We start from the raw sequence: 20395 nt of genomic DNA on the forward strand, positions 1-20395 counted from the left end.
TGGATATCAGACTGTTGTTTTACAATATGAATTTTATGCTATTATAAAGGCTATTAAATACAACACAAATTCATATTAAAGTTTATAAATATGTATATGTACTCATGTTCATGTACAGAATATTTCCTACTTGCTGTTTTTCACCACTGCTAGTTAAATTCTCTCTAGTTTGCACACGTACTCATCTGCTCTCACTTCCGTCTGATATGCACATAGTATGTATGTACATATGTGATTTTTAATGCTTAGCTGTCTTTTTCAATCTTTGTTGTTCAGAGTCAAAGAATATACATATATGTACAAAAGTAATTGCATATATTTACGACAAAATCGACCAGAAAAGGATTTGAAACGCATTCGATGAACAATAAAATTGACAGTGACAATTCACATTTGCCTTAACAGACTCTGTTGCGTGCATAACATTTCATTTTGAGTATAACATAGCCAGTTGAATTTTTGCTCGAGTGTTTTGCGTGTTGCTTTACCGTTTCATTCGTGCGTTGAACCTTGGAGACTTCACATCGAGTTTGGAGGATCAAATCCACGTTGGGTTTTGCTACCACACAACTACAACTGTCATCCACAATACAATACACGCGCTGTGTCTCTGTCTGCTTCGTTCGCTGGCTGGCTTTGTGTTTCTGTGTGTGTGTGTACGCGCCGTGTTGATTTGGCATAAATTGTAATAACTTTACATTTATTGTTACAAATAATCGTCGAGCGCTAATAAAACGCAACTGTTAACTGTGCGCCAGCGTCGCTGCTAACGTCGTCGTCGTCGCCGTGTGCGTTGTGTGCAAGAAAAATTTAGTTAATTTAAAATCAAAAGAAAGTTAACCATAAATTTGTGATATATATTATTTGAATTCGCCCCCCCGCCCTCGCCCTGTGCAGTTCTCTACGGAAAGCTTATAATTTAATTGCAATTTTTACATATGTATTCGAATACTTTGTGAAAAGAGAAAAAAGAAAAAAAAATCAACCTCAACCATTAAAAAATTCATTACAACTGTGATTCCAATAAAACTGGCAACTTTGCTTTAAATATTTTTAGCCATTTGCAATAACTAATAACAATTACAATAACGAACTTTCCAAGTAAGTGCATTACTTAAGCGTTTTCTGATGAAAAAATTGTTTAATTTTCGCCTACGTCGTCGCACTACTCACGCGCGCTTATTCACCACCATTAACAGCTAAATTTCAACATGAGCGCAGTGCTGAGCTCACCACTGACAAACCATACTCACTCTCTCTCTGTCTACACACACACACAAGCACTGTTGTGTGCGTGAGCGTGTGCCTTGTACATAAGACTGACGTTGCCATGTCGCGTAAAACACAAAATAAATAAATAGCAGTACGAGGAAAGAAAATGAAAGCTAAAGCCAGTTAAAATAATAGTAGGAAAAATACGTACATATTTGTATATATCGACTCGAATCGAATCTCAATTTCAACCTTCATATTTATTAGCACTTGGTACGAATTGATATATGTGCATACGTATGTGTGTATATATTTATACATACACTGAGAGCACAATACCATTGTATTCTTTTGTTGTTTGACATTTTGCTCAGTGTAGGAAACTAAGAATTTGGCTACACTCCCAACAGCTTTTTCCCTTGCCAAAAAAATATAATAGCGAAAGCAAAAAAAACTGCTCGCTTTTGTCTTTGTCACGAAGGACGTTGCAAAAACTATGTATGCTTATGCATACATACATTGTAGATGCATATGTACATACATAAATGTACTGATAGGTCAAGTACATACATACATACGTACCAAGTATCCAAGCACATAAGCAATAGCAAATAAATTATCGCTGGTCATTTAAATTTTACTATCTTTTTGTCCCTTGTCTGTGTGTATATTTGTACGTATGTATTGTAATTGTTTGAATGCAGTTTGTGATTAGAGAAGTTTGTGGGTTCGCTGCATGAGTCATCACACATACACACATACAGTGTACATGTCAGTGTATATGTATTTGGTCAACATTTGTTTTGCACGCATTATCTTTAATTTATTATCACAATCTACATTTATGTGGGCACATGGCATTTTGCTTTTTCATTTGATGAGGGCTCATTTTTCTTGCCATATGCAAATCCAATTGACACTAATTCTTACATTGCTGTTGCTACCTGTATTCGTTCGTGGAGTAAAGAGGGGGGATTGAATTAACGCTAATGTTACTATATACATATCTATGAGTAACGTACAATTCAATATGTATGCTTATATCTCACATACAAGGTTGCATTTCATAAAAACTCAAGTAATTGTTTTGACAAAATAACAAAATTCAGTCATTTTAAAGATAATAATTAATAAAGATGACGACATTTTATTAATGTTAATTGTACGCAGATTGCTGATGTAATTTAGCACATTTTAAGTCTTGTTTTATAAGGAAAATAAATATGAACTAAAAGTGAACTTTGTTCCTAATAGCTTTATCAATTGGATTCACATTTAACATACAATAGAGAAGTGGAAAATTTTCTGTTCAAAAATAAGTTAAAGTTTGTCCAAATATTCCCCATTGATACTGCATTCATTCTAATTATTCAATACTCTCTTTAACGTAATATGTAAGCGACAGGGTATTCAACAGTCGAGTGCTTTTATATTATATATTAGTTGTGGCATTCGACACGTGTCTCGAGTCTGGTTCTAATCGCAAAATGTGCATTATCACTATCACGTTTTACGCCACTCTACAATGCAAATGAAATTGGAAATGGAAATGGGAATGGAATAAGCAGATTTTTACACGTCGTCGCTGTTTTCATAACTTGTGTATTATTTACAATCGTGCAAACGTACATATTTACATATGTACATACATATTCAAGTCTCAATGAAAAAGTTTGGGCTAAAATATGGATAAAATGGATATTTCATTTGAAATGATATAATTTTATGTAGTTCATACAGCCTCATTTAGTCAAAGGTACTAATAATGTTATTATTTATCAGGAATACATACAAAATATATTAAAATTTAATATTATTTTCTATTGCGATGATAAAATATTTCATATATATATGAATAAAAGAGTATTTAAGTTAAATTTGCATATTTCTTGTCATACAGTTTATTCTGGAAGCATATTCTTTTTCCTATTGCCTATTTCATCATTCTTCACATTCGTGACGCACTGATAAGGTGAAAAAAATACCTACATATGTACTTAAGTAATAGAAAGTAACATCAAAAACTTGAGATCATTGAAATATGCTATTATATTAATAGTTTTCCAAACAAACATGTTTTCAACATTCAAGTTATTCTTGTAATATATAAAATACTTGAGTTATTATTATTATCATAGTTTAATATCCTCAAAAGACCTAATTTTGTTCATTTATTTGTAAGAGAATAAAAGCTAGTGTTGTTTCTATAGTTAATCAAAACATGTCGAACTTATTTTTAACATAAATACGATATTCTAGAACTTGTTTTGTTAGCGTATTATTCATTCATTCTAAAGATAATGACTAATAAGAAAGCAAGAGAGCAAGCGTTGATGAAACTTTTCAATTGGTGCTGTGACTAATTTTGTATTGATTAAAAAATGTTTTTGTTTGTTGCAAAAGTCGATAAACAACACGTGTCGTTGATATAAAAATACGTGTTTCTTTTATTGTATTTCTAGTTATATTCATGATGACGAAGGCAAAACTAACAAATGAAATAAAAACAAACAAATTGCGCACGTACAAATACCTATAAATATTCATATATAAATATATACATACATACACACTCGTATGCAACTGTATGTTAGCTTATTTAACTTGTGTGTTTTTTTGTTTTATATTGTGAAACGTTTTTCCGTTTTTTCTTCTCTCTTTCAAAACTTGCTGTCTCCCTTGTGTTGCTCTCTTTTCGTGTAGTCATATATACAAACAACTGATAAGTCCGCGTCAACGTCGACGTCACCGTCACCGTCGCTGTCAGCGTCAGCTGCTCGGTTTACTCTCGCCTCCCTCTCGTCTCTCCTCTCTCTCTCTCTCTCTGCCCCAGCGACGCGTGTATGACCACGACCTCATTTTTGTTGGTTTGTTTTTAGGTCGCGTGCAAACAGTTGCCCATTTCCCCTCTCCAAAGCTCCCACTCTCCCAACCGCTGATCACCAACGTCTGTCTACTCTCCCGTCTGCTCTCCTGCTTCGTTCGCTCTCTCGGGCGTGTGCTCCATTAACAGTTACAGTTTACCGCAAATCGAGAATGTTCAATGATTATCGAAGCTCTATTTTTTTTTTTTTGTAGTTGCTTGTTGCTATTTTTAGAGCTTAATCCTCTCTAGTTGATCTTGTTATATAAATAATGTATACATACATATAGACATGTTGTTGATACGTCTCTTGGCTTCTCTTTTAGCTTTTATTTTTTTTTAAGTTATGCAATTTTTTGTTGTTGGTTTCCTGCCTGTTGATTTTTCCATTTACATATATTTCTACAACACTCACATATGTGTTTTAGTGGGTGCGTATATTTATTTGTATGAATGTGTGTGCTCAAGTGATCTTTATTTGTATAGTAGAGAGAGTGTACTGTACCTATGCATTTGAATGTAGAAATAGTTGTACATAAGGGAAACGAAACGAAAAGTGTATGCAAAATACACTGGGAGAAATTAGAGTCAAACTAGAAATGGGCGTATGTAATGTTATAGTGAGTAAGAAAAATACTGATTAACATTTGAGACAAACAAATATCATAAAAGGAAATAAATGCTGTCAGATTTTGGTACATGTTTAAATGCACTCTATGCACTTTTCTCTCAGCTTAAAGAAATATATGTATATGTCTCTATTAAATTTATTTAAATAAAACTGCATTTAATTGTCTAAATTTGTACATTCTAATCGGTTTTCTTTTTCTCTCTTGCAGCGCAACCTTTGAACACATTTCACTTGGGGCCTACAACTAAAACGTAAGTAGCACCCCTCTCCCCCCACCCATAACCTTGGCGAGTTGTCCTTGGCATAAATGGCCATGTCCTTCAGATTCAACAGCAGGCTATATACTTGTATTTAATCCTGTTAACTGTTGTTGTTTTATTTCGTAAATAAAAGGTTGATTCTTAGCGAGTTACTTTATGGGTTTAACCTGTTGTTGTATCTTAAATTTTTGTTTGGTGAAAAACATAGTCCTTAAACTTTTTATTTTATTTAATCCTTAAACTCTTTTATTCAAATGATAAATCAATATGCACACATGCTTATTTATTATGTTGTTATTACCTATACATACATACAGATTCTTTGTGGTTGGCATTTAAAGTGTCACTCAAGATCTCCTCCCCCTTCCCTCCCCCCATCAGTTTGTGTGGTTTTTTTTTACACAAAGAAGGTTACCCCACACCCCGCCCTCGACGGCAGCAGCTTTAATGTGTGGTGTGTTGTGCTCGCTCTTCAACACACACAGTCCAAGTCAAGTACATGTGTATTCACCACACCTGGCAGCTATGGCAACCGTCAACTCTCCACATTACCGTTAGCCTGGCAAGATGAAAAGCGAAACTTTTGCCTTGGCTGCTCTTTCTTAACTTTGCTTTCCTCCATATCCGTCTCCGTATCGTGTCACCGTCCTGTAAACCGTACACGTTCCTTTCTTTGTCGTTTTCGTTTCTCTCGCTTGGCGTCTGCCTCGCCCTGGTCTTCTTTGTCTTCTTGGTCGCCTTCTGCATGCAGTTCAATGCCTGTAACCAAAGATTTGTACATATCTACATATATACTTATGTATTACGTACATATATGTATGATATTTTATTAAATAAATCAATGGAAACAGCAATGAACGCTTTGTTTATCACACACCCCGCGACTCCCACGAAGTTGACGTCAGCAGCGCAGCGCTGCCCAGCACAGACTCGCACTCAAACTCACAGACTCAGCTGGCCGCTGTCTCTCTGCCTCTCTTTCCGCCTTCAGTTACTGTTGCAAAGTTCACGCGCTAGCGGCAAAGTTCAATAGCACAAAGTGGCAGTCAAAAATAAAAATATTGCTAGTTAAATTGAGATGCTTCCGCGTTTTGTTGTCTTTTCGTCTGCTTTGTTATTCGCACTTCACATTTTTTATCACTTAACCATGTGATGCGATGTTATAGTCATTAATTGAAATTCAACATATCTTTGAAATTGCCTTCAGTTCCTTACTATGGTAAAAACTCAAATTTATTACTACTACGTATTATGCAGTATCTTAGTAGTTGGTAATACTTCTTCTAAAAAATACTACCACCAAATACTAACACTTATTACTAATTTAATTAATATAAACCAAATCTATTCTATCCATATACAATCGTACTTATTAAGTATGTGTCCACAATGAAGGCTAATTCTATTTTATACTACTGTAATATCCGTATTGCAATTAGCTTCGCTCCACTCACACTACAATAAGTGTGTCTAGGGCTCTCCTGCTGTTTCTTCTCCTTCTCCTTCTTCTTCACTCTGCAATGAAAATGACGACAACGCCCAACGACGATCTTCGTGGTGGTTGCTTGTCAACCTGAACCTTGTGCTTGAAATGAACCCCGTTCCCAGTCTTGCGACTCTCTCTCTCTCTCTCTCCTTCTCTCTTCACTTTCAACAGCAATACTCTTGTAGCATTTCTCATATTTCATTTTCCCATGCGATTTCCATTAATCTTCGTCGTGTGTGTGTGTGTGTGCGTGTGTTTGTGAGTGCAATTGTAAAATGAGTCGTCGTCTCTGGCACGGCACCTACAGCACCTACTTTTAGAATTTAGGGATTACAAAGTGCGGTGGGGTATCCCTCTTTCCAACACACAAAGGCAACGTATGAAATCGCTTTGTAACTAAATGTGTATATATGTATATATATATGTGTGTTTGTGTGTGCTTAACAACCTGCAGCGTGGCAGAAACAGGAGCACAACCTAAAAGATACCACAGGGCAGCAGAAGGTCTCGCACTTCTGACCGTAAGGCCAAGCCTAAGAGCCAAGACTTGAAATCGAATAAACCGAATGAAGGAAGGATAAACAAGAGACTTTAATCGGCATGTCGAATATCAAATACACTAACCTAACGCACATATTTTCAAGGTATAGTTACGTTCTGAGTTAACTAACTATATGGTCTTGAGTGGTCAATCAATTAAAATAATTTTAAATTTTTTGTTAACAACTACTAGCATATGTACCAAAATTTGGTAAGGGTATAACCCGTTCTGTGTGTCAAAGATGGCTTTCTTTCTGGGTATATCTGTGTTTGCATTGTGTCGAGTGTCTGCCATATTGTTGTGTTGAGGATGCTGTTGAACTGCCTTTGTCTTCGGAAGCAGCCAATAAAGAGTTCAAGGTAATATCAGTTTAATGCCATCCACAGATCGGTGTCTGTTTTTATATGCTTTCGCTAGCATCCTCGAATTGCTGTTTCGCACTGCGTATCTTTCGGCCTTGAATCGGCCGTATCTTTTTAAGCCAACAAACGAATTTATTTTCATTTATTTCCTCCTCATAGGAGTTTTGTTTTTTCCTGTTCTTGCAGTTTATGATCTCGATTTGGTCAAAGATCACTAGAAAACTTTTATAATTTTTAGTAAAGTATTAAATTCCTGAATGCTTATTTTATTTAATTGATGCTCTGACTACGTTCATAACAACTTTGTTGCCATAGCTCGATTTAAGAACATAAAATATTTAACGACTTTTAATGTGAGAAAGTAAAGAGCAAAAGAACATTCAGTTCTTGACCATTAAAGATATTATACGTTTTGAGACTGTGTTTATTTTGTGGCAGTGAGTGCCCCTGTTGTTCATTTTCAATTCATTTTAGTTCTTAGTCTCCATTCGTGACCGGAAGAGCGGCGCATTCTTGAGCTTGGCTTTAAAGCTCAACAGCTAAGCTCAGATGGCCACCATGTTGTTTGCTTGCTCTCCGACTCCTTTTGTGCTCTTTAATAATAATTTAACATGCGATGAGAGCGCTGATGTTACTCCTCTGTTGCATTTCATCAGTTTATTCTTGCCGTTTTCGTTGCTTTGTGCCTGTCTGGTCGCTTAAATCACTCATTAATATGTAAATGTGACTCAGACGCCATGCGTGCGTATGTGTGTGTTGTTGTTGCTGCGTTTACGTTCATTCTTTACCTTTTATGCTCAGCCTATCTCAGCGAGTCTTCTCTTTTCCTGTTGTTAAATTCGTGATTAAAATGCAGGTCAACAGCACATTAACCTTTTATTTAGTATGAGTATTGTGCGTTTTAATATTGCAGTAACACGAAAACAAATCCTGTTTACCTTTTCACACACGCACACACGCAGTAACTGTCTGTGTGTGTTTGTGTATGTATGTAATTACATTACATACTTAAGCATTTAAGCTTGACCAACAAATGTGCGACTTTCCCGTTGTTATCGCGACAGGTTTGCAATTGTTTGTTTTTATTTTTTTCAACTTGTGCAGCACGCGTTTATTTATTTGTTAATTGTTTTTTTTTTCACTTAAAACTTGGCGCTGATTTTATTTCTTATGCAATTCGCATAAATGCGCATTTGGCTATCATTCATGCATGTGTCATACAGTTGGTCAAGATTCTGTTTTGACAAAATAAAAAACATGAATAACAAATCAAGAAATTAAAGAAACATTTAAGCTACATACATATGTAGTACATATGTGTATTTATTTTTTTTGCTTGAGAAATTGTGAAAATGTTGGATTTTGTCAAAACACTTTCTTGCCGAACTGTCTGATGAACGACAATTGTATTTGACGTTTCTATTTCTATGAGAGCAGCCGTGACGTCACGACTCAGCGGGTGACAGATGTCGTCATCGTCATCGCAGCCACATCAGATGATTTCCTTTTTACATTTAGCAACACTGTCATGCACACAAGTACACGTACATAGAAACTGATGTATATATAGAATGTATCTTGATGTACTTGTGACGTATTTATGTGGGTTAATAACAGGTACAAATCAGGCTAGTCACATGTTAATAGCAAATACTTATTCATTAAATCTGAAAAATCAACACAATCATATGCAGGTGCATAATTTTTTGTTGTTGTTTTTTTTTCTACATTCACACTTTTACGTACATACATATTAAAGTAGAAGGCGAAATAAGACGATGACGACGGCTTTGCAAAACAAAATACACACATGTAAGCGTGCACATGAATACATATGTGTGTGCATGTATGTATGGCTGCAATAGACACACTTTGCCTTTTTAACAGAAACGAGCTGAGCAGTGCCGAAGTCATGTTAGCGAGAGAGCCAAAGTTTAATTGTATGGTAATCAAATGCACAACAGAAAACAGCAACAATGATGTGGATGTGGATGTTGACAATCACCACACACCAATACACTCTTATTTTGATTTTTATTTTCGCTCATTTTACAGACACCCAGTAAAACCCGGAGCAACGTGTTCCGCCAAGCAATTCCTTCTGGCAACCTTATGATTCATGCAAAATGAGTAGTATATGTCTTGACAGGGTGCTAAGAGAGCTCAAGAAAGCCTTGCAATAGGAGTACGTTGCATTTGCTGACTTTGGAAGGCTAAACGCCAGGTCTTTCAAAACGTTCGCTGCTCTGCTATGTATTTTGACACGCCCTCGCCTTCGCAAAGACAGGCACAAACTCTGTTAACCACCACGAAAGAGCGGACATAGCATAATTAGCGCAATTTTTACAGTTTTTTCTTTATGTTTTTTTCATTCTTTTGTGGATGATCTTCATATACTTGTAATTTTTCTATCGCAAAAAAGAAGAAGCTGCCGTCGAGTGCGCACGTGTTTGCAAAGTGATTTTGAAATATGAAAACTTGGAAAAATATTATTTTTACATTGTGTAAGTACAAAAATATAGTAATTTCTTTTGCATTTATACAATGCATTTATTTATTTATATTTATATTATAATATTTTATTTATTTATTTAGGAGCCGTCAAATATATGATTTATGTATGTATTAATACGTAAAAATGCGTGGTTCGACTTTATATTTAAATGTAAGTACGAGTAGATACTATTTTATGTAATACAGAGTTTAATTCTTAAAGTAATTAATTTTTTTTCATTTCTTAAAGTGTGGATGCACACATAAAAAAACCGACGCCTTTGGAATAGAAAAAACCGAACCAAGACGAGACAACGCACTGGGGGCAATATATACTATTTATAGATTTAAATATAAATATTTTCATTATGTTATTATTTATATATCACATTTGTCTAAGCAAATATATATGCATTTTCAATATTTATTGTGTTTTAATGAACGTTGCTTATCCACTCCAAAGCAATGCCTTTTGGAAGCATTATGTTCGTAGCGAACGCCGCAGGCCTGCTCTACTGCCTTCTACAAGAAGGCCTTCTGCAACGTTGTTCTTGGAAATGGGCGTTGGAAAGGGGAATGGGCGTTAACAGAGCCATAACAGAAGCCCTGCCAAACTACCTTGCAATGCTACCCTTCTTTCAGCGTTTCACCCCTGTATAATAGCGAATGGAAAACGTAAGATTTAGCAACTGCTCTTACGTTACTTAACATGTGGTTTGAAGTTACTTTCGATAGGAGCCAAGTTTTATTGGGCAGCAATACAGTCCGTTGGTGTCTAGTATACTCATATGTATATGTGTATTTATGTACGAAAGCGAATAAGCTGTCGCTCAATAACAGCTGCTCTCTCTCTCTTGTTTGCTTGCTCAACGATACGTACTCGCTCGGGGGGCTTATGCCTGCCAATTGTTGTGTGGGGAGTTGTTTTTTGTATGTATGTATTTGTATTTGACATTTTGATGATTTGTATGAGTGCCAGAGAGACAGAGAGAAAGAGAGAGCCTACCGTTGACAGACAGCTGTTTTGACTTTCAATTCAACCGCAACAGCAGGAAATCAACTACACTCGAACTCTCATAGATACATGTATATATAACTATATAAATACATATATGTATATTCTGGTCTAGTATGTACGAAATTAGCAGCGGTTTGTTTATCTATTTTTGCCAGATCAATGTCGATACAGTTGCACTTTAAATTAGAAGTAGATACAAATTGTATCTACATGTATGTAAATATGTATCTTTGGGCAAAAAACCAACCGAAATTTGAGTAACATCATAAGTAATAGATGGAATGAAACGATACACATATGCGGCCAAATATTTAATATTCGATATAATTGCAAGCTTTTGTTGTTGTTGTTTATTGTTTTACTGACGGTAATATATCGAATGAGGGCATCGTCCTGATGGACAGTATAATAAAGTACCCATATATAGCCAGATGCATTTATCTTGTCTTGTTCTTGAATGTGTGTTGCAAGTTGCAACATTAATATACCATCTGCAAGGATATAATGTACGCTTATACACAATACTTGTATAATTTACGCGGTAGAGTAGAGAGAGAGAGAGAGAGAGAGAGAGGAGAAAAATGCAAAAATTATTTATTGCTTCCTTCGAAAGCGCAGACACGGAAAGAAAGAAACACTAAAGCAGCCAGACAAGCAAAAGAGGGCGAACTACATACACACATAATGATAAACTGAAATGTACATACGTGAATCCATGGGACGCAGTAACAGAGGCCGCTCTTAACAGCAACTTTACAGCAATGTATAAACAATCAGCAGAGTCTATGTTGCTCTGTCTTTCGTAGCTGATGTTGACTTCGCTCTGTTGATGTGATCGACTTATCTATGTACATATTTATCTACATGTGTATGTAAGTAGGTCTGAAATCTATTTCTCATTAGAGTGCGTTTTAAAAAACAGTCCACGTACATACGCCCACAGAGACATACCAATTTGTATGTATTAAAATGTTGTAATTTTAATTTACATATGTAAATAAATATGTTCATAAATTCATATGTTCATTATGTATGAAATAAATAAAAAAATTATAATAAATTCAAGTGCTCAATTCTTGAATTGTATTGCATAGTTACAAATTTCTCTAGAGACTAGGTGAAGAGGGAAAGTGATGAGATATGCAATGAATATATTGATAAAGCAGTACACACAATCGATTGTTATATTTAAGTGGTACAATCTCAATTGAGGTCCGTTAGGTGGGTCTGTTTTGCATTAATGAAATTATTGAATAAAACTTGTTTAATTTGCTTCCTATCTACATGCAGAAAAAAGATAATGTTTAGTTTGCTCTCTCCCTCTATTTGTCTTCTCTAATGTGAATCTCTTTATTGAAGATAAAACTGGTTTGAGCATAGCTTATTTCTCTGTTATTTTGTGCTATTTATCTCTATTTACACACACTCACATGTCTGCATTTGTGTGCTGACAGCCTTGAAGAGAGAGCCAAAAAAGCCAGATGTAATTTTGTTTGTTGTTTATTGTATAACACTCTGACGTGATTTCTCTCCGTTCTCCGATGCAACACTGTTAATATCTGATTTGTACAAAGAAATCTTCATTTTTAGCATATTTTATTACAATTTTTGTAACATTTGTGTTTTTTTTTATTTATTTTTCAGCTATGCAATTGGATGAAAACTGTATTTGAGCCGTGTAAGAGTCAGTCACGAAGCAAGTACGAGAAAAGGCTAATTATTTGGACGGAAGTTAGTTAAGTAAACACAAATACGAACTGATTATACATAATAGCAAAAACAAATACAACGAGGCAAATCAAAAGGAAAGGAGTCAAGAGTTGTTGGCGCCGCAGCTGCAACAGGAAATAAACGCAACACAAATTTCGCTGGGCGAAAGTCAACAACAACAAAAACAACAACAAACACCAAACAACTTTTAAAATAAACACACACACTCACACAGAGTTGGTCTAGCCAGCATGGAACGCGAGTCAAATCCAATGCAACCCATGTGCCGCTCTGGATGCGGATTTTATGGAAATCCAGCCACAGATGGTCTATGTTCAGTTTGCTACAAGGTAAATGCAATCCACACGCAATCCAAAACACAATTCTGATCCCTCTCTCTCTCTCTTTCTTTCTCTGTACAGGACTCGCTTAGAAAAAAGCAACAGCCACCTGTGAGCAGCACACCTGTCTCAGTTCCAAGCCCGCAACCTAGCCCCACATTCAGTCCGGCCATTGCAACAACCAACACCGCACAGCCCACAGTACAGAGCTTACAACAGTCACACAATGATGTAAAAGAGGTAAGTCCAATGTGAATTCCCCTCTATCTTGTTCCAACTTCATCTACTCCATCTCCATCTCCACCTACTTCTTTAGTAGGCCAAGCAGGTTTATTTTAATGGCACGCCTCTGATTTCTTTGTATATTTCATCAGTCAGTTACAAATTTTGTGTTTTTTCTCTCTTTTTTTTTCGGATATAAATTTAGTCGTCTTTAAAGTGAAATAGTGTAAGCAACTTGTATGTGTAAAATATAGAAAAGCGTTAACTGTACTCAATCGTACAACGTGTGTGTGTGTGTTGGCTGTGCTGGCCACGTGTCGTCGTCAAGTTGACTGGGTAATGCCAACGAGGGATCCCCGCCATTCCAATCCTCCAATTGCATGACATGTGTGTTCAAAAAATAGCAAATTATTGTTTTCCGTAAATGTATGTAACAGACTGAAGAATCTCCGCTTCCAGTAAGTAAACAATAAAGATTATTAATCAGCCTCCGTTTCTGACTATTTGATGCACTCAATGTCAATCCCAACTCCATTTGCTAAAAGAAATCGTAGCAATGTCTTTGTATATGGAATGAAAGTGGACATTTATCATTGACTGCTTTTGCATTTTATCCATTATCCATTTGTATCTCTAAGATACTTTTACTCAATTTTGTAATTTTCTTAGACAACTATATGTTGTTATTCGCTCAATGGTATTGGAGCTAAGCAAAATCATATTTTAAGGAAGTACCACTTATTTCTTCATCCTTGTCAGATATTTTGATACGAACGATACCTTTTATTAGACTTTGTCGGATGCCATATATCTTGATTATTAATTTCTTGCAAAGATACTAAGATACATTCATGGTATTCAAAAATGCAAAATATGAAAAAAGGTTACGAAGATAACTTCACTTTTTATACACTCTAATAAATTTAAGATTTCTTATTATTTTTGAATGCCGAAAAGTTGCATAAAATAGAAATGTGTAAAATCGATTTCAGATAGTGGAAAATCCATTGCTTAATGTCGTTATTTCTTATAATTATTTGATGAAGTCAACTTTATTTTTTGTAAATATGTGCTGGTTTTGTTTAATCATTATCCCAGAATGCCTTGACATGTATGTTAAAGAATTCGGGGTAAACCAAATATTTGTCATTCGTATTTGAATTTTTACAAGCACAACATTTGGCAATCTTTCAAAATTTTCAGTAGTTAAGTTCAAAGATCGAGGCGATGTATAATTTAAGTGGTGGTTCCTTGAAGACATCGGGGCGCAGTAATGCAGTTGATTCGACTGCCTATAGGATGAGAGCTGGCGAAAAGTCAACGCTGCCGGTGGCGCAACGCATCAGACGAAAGATGCAATCGAATCCGAATCCAAGCCGGGTTTCCGCTGGAGCATTGACTTCTGCCATCAGTTTAACCAAATCGATGAAGTCAGGCAGCACACTTTTGACAAAGGGTACACGTTCAGTATATATTTGTCTCACACTTTGGTGTAATCTAATTCGTTCCTCCTACTTTATCTGCATCCTTCCTTCTCTGCGCTTCCTTCCTCAGCAGACGGAGGAGTCCGTAAAGCAAAGAACGGCGTCGCCTCTGTCTCTGGTGTCCAGTCAGCTTATGTTGTGCCGTCTTCGAGCATAACAGCGTCTGCAGTCAAGAAGAGTTCACTGTCACGTAAACCCGCTGGTGCATTTGTGTCTGCAAATATTAAGGGCGGTGCTAAAGCTAAGATTACAGGAGCTCGTAAAGTCAAGTTCTCAAATAACGTGCACACATTTCCGCCCAGCAACGTAAAGAGCGTCAAGAAGGGATCGTCGAACATTGGCAGCCTGCAGCTGAAGAAACGCGTTAAGAAGCTTAAGCCCAAGGCGACTGGCGGCCACAGCAGCGTCTCCAGCAAGCTCAATCTGTCCCTTTCGCAGCAGCGCAGCCCAATCCTTAGAAGGAACGTCGTTCATCAGCCCGGCACAATCGTAGACGTCGAGGAGAAGCCAGAACCAACAACAACAAAGCCGAAAGGTGCCACCAAAAAGACCTCAACAGGTGCCAAGAAAGTTAAGAAACAGCGCATCAAGGCTGGATCAATTGCCCGTCAACCCGTTCCGGCTGATTATATCAGACCTTCCCCTCGTCTGGCATACTCGATACCGCCCGAAGCGAGACGTGATCATCAATTGCCAATTAGGAAAGCCAAAAGCAAGTCTGTTTCGGTTCCATTCCGTTGACCAAGTTTGCAGCATGGATAAGTCTAATGGCGATGAATCAGATCAATCAAAGCGGAAGCCGGATGAGCGTCAATCGCAGCCCATCAAGCGTCGTATTACAGAATCTGATAATAGTCGCGATACTTTAACTGACACTGAGTTGTTGCCGCATAGCAAAAGTTTGCCGAATCCTCCAAATGATTCCCCTGTTGCTGTTGCTGATGATGCAGTTGCCAAGAAGCGGGTAAACATGCTGACATCATCAACACAAACAGACAGCGCTTGATTAGCACATGATTATTTGTTAATAGATTGAAATGACAGGGGGTGGGAGTTTGATTTATGCAAAATAAAAACAACAAAAATTCAATATACATTTTAAAATATTTGTTAATGCAAGTTGGAACAGATTTGTAGTTGCTTTTGATGTGGATTTGGATGCGTTTATAATCAATTTCTCTTTTTGTTTTGTGCAGAAAATCACTGACGATGCCGCTGCCGCTGCCAAATCCAATAGCGAAGCCATCATATCGGCGACCGGTCCAAATACTTCCACACAAGCAGCTGCCTCCGCCAGTGAGCAGGATGACAAGGACAAGGAGGATGACAAGGATGCCAAAAAGAAGAAGAACCGATGTGGTGAATGCCGCAAGAAGGTTGGCCTGACTGGTAAGTATTGATATCCAGATACAAGATACATGTGTAAATTGATTTATTAATTGCTTCTTTTTTCTTTTATTGTATATAGGTTTCCAGTGTCGCTGTGGCGGTTTGTACTGTGCCGTGCATCGTTATTCCGATAAACATAATTGCACATTCGACTATAGAGAGCATGGTGCACAGGAGATACGACGCAATAATCCGGTTGTAGTTGGCGAGAAAATTCAAAAGATTTGAATTTGCGTGAGATTGTGCCAGTAACAGTAGACGTAGAATAACAACTACACGTTATGATATAGTATATCCATATATACATATGATGATGCAACGCCACAACAAAACAAAAATAATAACAACATCAACAACAATATGAAACAAAACACACCACACTCACACACACACACACACACACATAAATATATATATATTTATATATATATATATATATAAATACTATAAATAATTGTAATTGTAATTTAATTATAATGTTAACAATAACAAGCAACAATAGTACAGAAACGTTAACCAAATACCACGCAAACAAGAACAACAACAAACAACGGGAACTGCACCAGCAACAACAACATCACGGAACAACATTCATAAGTACGACGCAGTAGCAACAGCAACAGGACCAGCAAACAGCAACAACAATCAACAACAACAACAGCTACAGCTACAGCAACAGCAACTTTATCACAGACTTGAACCAGACGCGTATCAGCGCGTTAGCAAGTACAACAAACAATCGAAAACCGCCTTTTGCTGCTGTGTAAACTGTATAAACTGTGACCTGGGACACTACAAAAAGCAATCCTGAACCATCATTTATTTTGTTATTCCAAATGCAAGTTGCAAAATTTTTGTATTCGAACCTTGTTCTTCGCCAACAACACAACAAGTACACACACACACACACCCACAGAACAGAACAACTAATTGTTACAAAGTACACGAAAACCGATAAATTTTATGTAGAGAACTTTTGTAATTTGTGTTTGTAATGTGTTGTATGTGTAAAAAGCAAATTAAAAAAAAAAAATGGCAAAAAACACAAGCAAAACAACTAAAGCTAAACCACAATCCCCAACAACAAACCGCTTATAGAAAACAACTATTTCATAATTTTTAATTATTGATTAATTAATTATGTATGTACATGTATTACACAAAAAAAAAAGAAAAGAAGTGAAATCTTACAAAAACAAGAAAAAACCCACAATGTAAAAATAAATTCCTTTCGGCATGTTGTCTCGCTCCGCAAGAACCTTTTAGGAATACAGCAAGAAAACATAATGGCAAAGGAGTGTATTAAAAACTAAATACATCAAAGTTAATATATAATTACCTAGTAAATCAAAGCAGAAGAATGCAGTGCAAGTTGTGCGATTTTCATTTAATTATCTTTATTAATTTTATTTGGTCCCAATCACGCAAAATGTTACATTTATTTTGAACTTTTGATTTTGATGAATTATTTGTCTGTACACACAAACATACATATAATATGCATATACATTTAGAGATAGATGTACATGAGATATATACTTTAACAATTCTGCTGGGTATATGAAAATTGTAAACAATGTACGCTATGTTCATATGGTAATTAATTTGCAAAACATGAACGAAAATCTGCAAATGGTCAAATATACACGGTTCGTCTCTAGGTTCTTATGGCTTTAAGCGTTATTTAGTTTTTTCTTTGGTTATGTTAAAAAACAAACAAAAAAAACAAAAAAAATCAACGGGCATATATAAAAGATCTTTTACTTTTGCTTTCTTCCTTTTAGTAACTACAATTTTATTACAAACGAATTACAATAACACATAGATATAAATTTTGTTGTTAGCATTAGACATTATACAAGCATATACAAAAAACAAAAAAAAAACAAAAATAAAAATATATAAATACAATAAAAAGATAAAACAAGGAAAATGAAAAAAATGTTGATTCGAAAATTGAAATAAGTCCGAAAAACTTCATAAAAGCCTTACCTTTTTGGCACACAGCTGTTCGAAAAAGTGAGCAAAAACAATAATCAAACAATACAAGAAATTAACTGAGTTCAAAGAAGGCATCATCCAAAGAAAGCATTATCCACGCTACTGACAACGTCCACGTTCAACTTTCGAACAATTATAAAAGACAGAAGGGTAGACAGACCAGGAGTAAAGCTTGTTTTGGGGGCAATATAAGTACATACATATATCGGTAGCTATTGTTTTTATTTTTTATGTTTTTTTTTTGGATTGGTTAGCGACTCTTTGGATTATACTCTGATAATGATGTTGTTTTGGGGGCGCCTTCTGTAAGCGATTTCAGATAGAAACTTAAAGCAATAGCAAAGCACAACCGTATACAAACAATAAAGAAAAGTTTCAATAGGCAAGTCAAGAAAATAAAATAAATAAAAAAATACAAAACAAAACTGTACAAAACCAGCTACTTCAACATACTTGTAATAATATATAAATAATGCGGTCGTATATAAAGTGTATAAATAATAATTGTAAATTTTAAAGGGAATACGAGCTGCACGCAAATACAAATAACTGATGAAAAACGACAACCAACAAGAACAGCAAAATTGTCATTTTAATTTTAATCAAAACTTTATTTAGTCGTTTAAATTTAACATTTTTGAAATCTTTCAACTAAACTGCAAATAAAAAATCAATTTACACATACGTATATCATAATTCAATAAACACTTTAAAATTAATTAGTAAAATTGTATGCATTAAAGTAAACATATTTAAATATACAGACACAAAATGAAACCTAAAAAAAAAAAAAAAAAAACAAAGCTACAAATCTATAAATACCGCAATATCGCTTGGATCCCCGACCTCACCGACAAATTATATGGGGTGAATAATAGCTCAATTTAAGCTGTTCAATTAAAGCTATGGGGTCTAGGTTTCTGGCCAGCTTATTTACAAGTAGGCTTAACGAAAAAGATAAAAATTTACACCAATTTTAACAAGTTCGTAAATACGTAGTTCTCTTTTTTTGTTTTGGTTTAGATATAGTTTATGATATTATAGTTTGAAACGCTTTAGTGTCGTTTTAGTTGAAATTGTGTTTATGTTTAATATGATGCAAGTGAAAAGGCAAATAATTACCAATTAACTAAACTATTTATGTACATACATACATATACACACATATGCAAACATACTATTGTCGTATTGTAAGCGTCATTAATTTTAATTAACAGTTTTTATTATTATTATTCAATTTCTATTTGCTGTTCTAGTATTCTTTAGAGTTTCATCATTTTTGTTGGGCGCTCTTAGTCACTTTTTGTGCTTATAAACTTAAGAACACAACAATCCCCACTCAAAATCAATCCAATTCAATCGACTATTGTTCATATTTTGTAATTGCTAGCAAAATTTGACATTTGCTTTGTTTTGATTTAGGGCTTGTAACTTTTGTTGGCAGATACGGAAAAATCATATGTAGTATGTAAAAACAAAAACATTAAAAAGAGTATATTGATAATGATAACGAGCGCGTAAATATATAATAATTGATACAGATAAATATATATAAATATTGTACTAATGTATAATTGTAATTAAAAAAGGCGTATAACTTCTGCAACAAGAGAAAAAAAAACACGTGAAAATATATTTAATGAGAAAATGGTAAAGCTAGTTTGAATCTAAATAGGAATACATAGTACATATGGAACCAGAAATATGGAAGTGCGTATAAGAGCAACAACTATTTTAATTAACTTTATCAAGGCATAACAAATACAATAACTATATGACTTTAATAACGCAGAAAAAAAATATAAAAACAAAAGTAAAACAAAACAAACAAAACAGAAAAATACAAAGAAAATCTACAAAAAACACGAAGTAAAGAACAATTGCAAATTTATACACATAACTAAATAGTTTAAAAATGTTAAATAAATGCAGCGATTCTATAATTACAAAAAAATTAATTTGTTTGATCTTTATTTGTATAATTTGATTATATTATTTTTCTTCCGTTTACACATCCCCACAGTGCAGTTTGACCCCAGGTGCTAAATAAAATAAATAATTATTGCAGCAATTTTTTATAATCAATTTGAAAATTGATGATTTAGTTAAATGATTTTCGAATTAATGCAATCAATTAATCTAAATGAAGTCACAGCCAGTGTTCAATCAGTCAACAGCTAACCAAATTTTCATTCTCTTTGATTTAATTTTCTTTTCGTATTTTCTTGGTTGCCATATAAATTGGGTTTGAAAATATTAAAAGAGGCACACAATTTTAAAAAAAACCTACACTAATTCTTGAATATGTAAGTTTTAGCTTTACCAGCTGGAAAATATATATAGAAGGCTAAAATTGGCGTGGAGATTACCACATAGAAATGA

The 20395-nt window shown here is 34.9% G+C and overlaps 2 protein-coding genes across 4 annotated transcripts; both read left to right on the forward strand.

Moving 5' to 3' along the window:
* The first annotated feature begins 494 nt into the window (after window positions 1–494).
* LOC117791719 (AN1-type zinc finger protein 6) lies at window positions 495–19494 on the forward strand. Of its 2 annotated transcripts, XM_034631541.1 has the most exons (6): window positions 495–1101; window positions 4915–4957; window positions 12511–12926; window positions 12999–13157; window positions 15820–16012; window positions 16092–19494. In XM_034631541.1, the coding sequence occupies exons 3-6, from the start codon at window positions 12828–12830 to the stop codon at window positions 16238–16240; spliced, it is 600 nt and encodes a 199-aa protein (XP_034487432.1). In that variant the 5' UTR covers window positions 495–1101; window positions 4915–4957; window positions 12511–12827; the 3' UTR covers window positions 16241–19494. The 2 variants fall into 2 exon arrangements, with proteins under 2 accessions (XP_034487432.1, XP_034487433.1); XM_034631542.1 differs by lacking the exons at window positions 495–1101; window positions 4915–4957; window positions 12511–12926; window positions 12999–13157 and adding an exon at window positions 15354–15587 and having other exon boundaries at window positions 16092–18958.
* Window positions 14260–15717, forward strand: LOC117791718. Of its 2 annotated transcripts, none has more exons than XM_034631539.1 (2): window positions 14260–14595; window positions 14694–15717. In XM_034631539.1, the coding sequence occupies exons 1-2, from the start codon at window positions 14367–14369 to the stop codon at window positions 15362–15364; spliced, it is 900 nt and encodes a 299-aa protein (XP_034487430.1). In that variant the 5' UTR covers window positions 14260–14366; the 3' UTR covers window positions 15365–15717. The 2 variants fall into 2 exon arrangements, with proteins under 2 accessions (XP_034487430.1, XP_034487431.1); XM_034631540.1 differs by having other exon boundaries at window positions 14697–15717.
* Window positions 19495–20395: the final 901 nt, after the last annotated feature.

The sequence above is a fragment of the Drosophila innubila genome, assembly GCF_004354385.1.
Source record: "Drosophila innubila isolate TH190305 chromosome 3R unlocalized genomic scaffold, UK_Dinn_1.0 2_E_3R, whole genome shotgun sequence".
Lineage (NCBI taxonomy): Eukaryota > Metazoa > Arthropoda > Insecta > Diptera > Drosophilidae > Drosophila > Drosophila innubila.